At 34.2% G+C, this 3,120-nt stretch overlaps 1 protein-coding gene across 1 annotated transcript; it reads right to left on the reverse strand.

Annotated features, from left to right (window-relative positions):
* Positions 1-1,161: 1,161 nt before the first annotated feature.
* Positions 1,162-2,235, reverse strand: LOC109588365 (uncharacterized). The gene is made up of 3 exons (XM_020004547.1): positions 2,001-2,235; positions 1,586-1,945; positions 1,162-1,517 (listed from the first exon to the last, which is right to left on the reverse strand). Exons 1-3 carry the CDS (start codon positions 2,233-2,235, stop codon positions 1,162-1,164), a joined length of 951 nt encoding a protein of 316 aa, XP_019860106.1.
* Between the last annotated feature and the right edge of the window lie 885 nt (positions 2,236-3,120).

Here is a 3,120-nt window from a genome sequence, read left to right on the forward strand (position 1 = left end):
AATAACTGGAGGAGTTGGTACTATAAAAACAATGAATAAATAAAACATATTCAACTATTTCAACATACATATAAGTATCACTTGGGCAGTTTCCATTCCATTAAATTCATAGTCTATATCAGGTTGAGTGATATTAACAATACATTGATAGTCTCCAGCATCAGACGACCTTAATGAATCAATCATAATCATTGCTGTAGTATCACCAGATCCAGTAGCACTAGTAATCAGTTCTCCATTTCTTACTATACTGCTAGTAACATTAATATTGTATAGGTCATCTAGCACATCAACTGTACAATTAAGAGTTAAACCCTCTCCCAGTGATCTACCAGTAGTAGTAGTGAATATGATATTAGGAACAGGAATGGCTATAAAATATTAGTAAAACAATCATTTGTATTTTACACTACATGTACATGTACATTACCTTGTACAGTAGCAATATATTCATCAGAAGCACTGCTTGGTATTATTAATGGGTCATCATCATCATCTCTTGCTGTAGCAATACATGTATAATTACCAGCATCAGAGAAATTGAGTGGTTGAAAGGTAAGAGCACCAGTAGTTCCAGTCTGAACTGCTATTAGTCTGGAACTATTCTCAAATGATAGTTGAACATCATCTTTGAAGACAGTAAATGAGACGTTAGGATTAGTAGGTAAAGGAAGAGTGAAAACAACAGAACAGCTAACAGTTCTAATAGTTCCACGAATAAAAGGAGAATTACCATCAGGAGAAATAGATACTTGTGGTACAGGTACTGTATGAGCAAATAGAAGTTATAAATGGTGAAACTAGTAAATTTTAACTTACTTCTTATACTAACAGTTGTATTAGCAGATCCAAATCCATTAAAGGAAACATTACCTCTATCAACAGTAAGACTAGCTTGACAAGTGTATGCTCCAATATCTGAATAGTCCAGTGAATTAAATATCAAATCATATCTTTGTACAGTATCAGAAACATTAGCTAAATTAAAATCCATTCCATTTCCAGTGAGCTCAATTCCATTGTCATCCAGCCATGTTATACTAAGGTCTCCAGCTACTATTGTGACAGTACAGTTTAATGAATATGACTGATTAGCAAAAACAGGTTGACTAGCAAATACAGAGACAACAGGATTAGCTACAAATGGAAAGAAGAATTATTTTAATGAAACATGTGCTTACTTAATGTCTGGAGGTTATATATCATGCTTGCTGTTTTAGTTGTTGGTACATCAGGAATACTAAGAGTAGCTACACAAGTATAATCATCTCTTTCATGAGTAGAAGCATTAAGAGAACTGAATGATAATGTGGCCATAGACCCACTATTAGTAACAGTGACTCCTTCCAGTGTATCATCAGTAAACACAGTATCATTAAGAAGCCATTGAACACTAACAGTAGCATTACTTGATACATATGCACTAACTGGTGCAGTTCCAGTACACACTAACTGGAATGGGTCTCCTGTTACTGGAATACCATCATCATTAAATGACACTATTGGTAGAGGTACAACTAAATAGGAGAGAAAGAATTACATGTATAATAATCATTACTTAAACAAATACATGCATATTTCTCACTTTCGACGATGACTGTATTATTAGTTGATGTAACAGTATCTGATGGTATAATCAGTTCAAACCTGTTCACATTACTAGCAGATCCAACACTAGCAGTACAATAGTAATCAGTTCCATTATCTGATGGAGATGCAGTGAATGTTAAGCTACTTCCATTAGTTGTTGAGTTGATCTCCCCAGTACTAACACTATACTTAGCATCATTCATTGTAATGAGTCCATTAGGTCCAAACCAGTTAACGTTAACATTAGGTTCAACATCCAGTGGAGTAATAGTGACGAAGCACAATAACTGAATATCATTGCTCTCAAAAATACGTCCTGTTGTATTAACAATAGATGTGACCACAGGGGAAGGTACTACATTGTATAAAAAATATAAAAAGTAATGTGAATTATTAATAGATCTACTTACCTTGAACAGATACAGAATAATTTGATGTTACATTAACAGTATCAGTACCATCATTCAGTGAAGCTCCACAAATGTATTCTCCAACTTGTGATGCTTGCAATGAACTGAAGTTAAGAGTAAGTGTATATACAACACTGTCAACACTTGATATCATTGTAGGCTCTGAAGTATTCAAAGCTATGCCTCCATCAGTTGTAGAATTGAAGGGAATGAGATCAGGATTTACCCAGTACATTTGTACTGTAGCACTATTCACTTCAAGAGCTAATGTCAATGTACAGGTTAATGAAAAGGAAGAAGAATGATCCAATGGCATCATAACTGGCCCTTGTACATCAATACTCACAACTGAAAATGAAAATGTTATCAAAGTAATAATCAAAATACATTATGGATCATACCTTGAGGAACAGTAACAGTGATTATTTCACTTGGTAAGTCTTCACCAGTAGCTACTAGTCTAATATTATATTCATCATCAGGACGTAATGAGAAAGACAGCATAGTATTTGCAGTGTCATTCATAATAATACCATTACTGCTATTAACAAAGACATGATACTGAGGAGTAGCACTGATCACTGCTGAGGGTGACCAGCCTAGTGTGACTGAGAGAAGACTATCTCTGTTATAGACCAAGTTTGATGGAGATCCCGTTACTTTAGAAAGAAAGACATAAGTTAATATGATCAAGGAATAGGTATATAATTACACTTACCAGTAATATTCCTCATTGTCATACCAGTAGATACTAAAGGTGTCGTTGTAATTCTGTCAGTAGTAACAGAACAGGCATATAGGCCAGACATTCTCATTCTAAACATTGCTAATACTTGTACTTCAATATTATCATTAGTGTTTGTTATTACTGTATGTATCAGATCACTATCAGTTACATTAAACTGGCTTCCATTATCAACAGAGCAAGTGACTATTGTTGGTGATCTATTCATGATATTAAATGATAAACTAAACACTGGAGGATCAGCATCAACTGATGAGAGGAGCTGGAAGGAGGGACTATTACCAACAATCATTGGATATTCTGTATAATGAGAAAATGAAATAAATAGATGTACAGTATATCTAACTACCAAAGCTTGCTTACCATCATCTTTAA

The sequence above is a fragment of the Amphimedon queenslandica genome, unplaced genomic scaffold, assembly GCF_000090795.2.
Source record: "Amphimedon queenslandica unplaced genomic scaffold, v1.1 AMPQUscaffold_12132, whole genome shotgun sequence".
In the NCBI taxonomy this organism is placed as follows: domain Eukaryota; kingdom Metazoa; phylum Porifera; class Demospongiae; order Haplosclerida; family Niphatidae; genus Amphimedon; species Amphimedon queenslandica.

Excerpts from the sequence above, each read along its gene's own strand:
- LOC109588365 (XM_020004547.1), bottom strand. The coding sequence starts at position 2,235 with ATGTACTGGGTAAATCCTGATCTCATTCCCTTCAATTCTACAACTGAT. Across the intron at positions 1,946-2,000 it reads TTATTCTGTATCTGTTCAAG|TACCTTCCCCTGTGGTCACA; the intron begins GTAAGTAGATCT and ends TATACAATGTAG. Across the intron at positions 1,518-1,585 it reads TAATACAGTCATCGTCGAAA|TTGTACCTCTACCAATAGTG; the intron begins GTGAGAAATATG and ends TCTCCTATTTAG.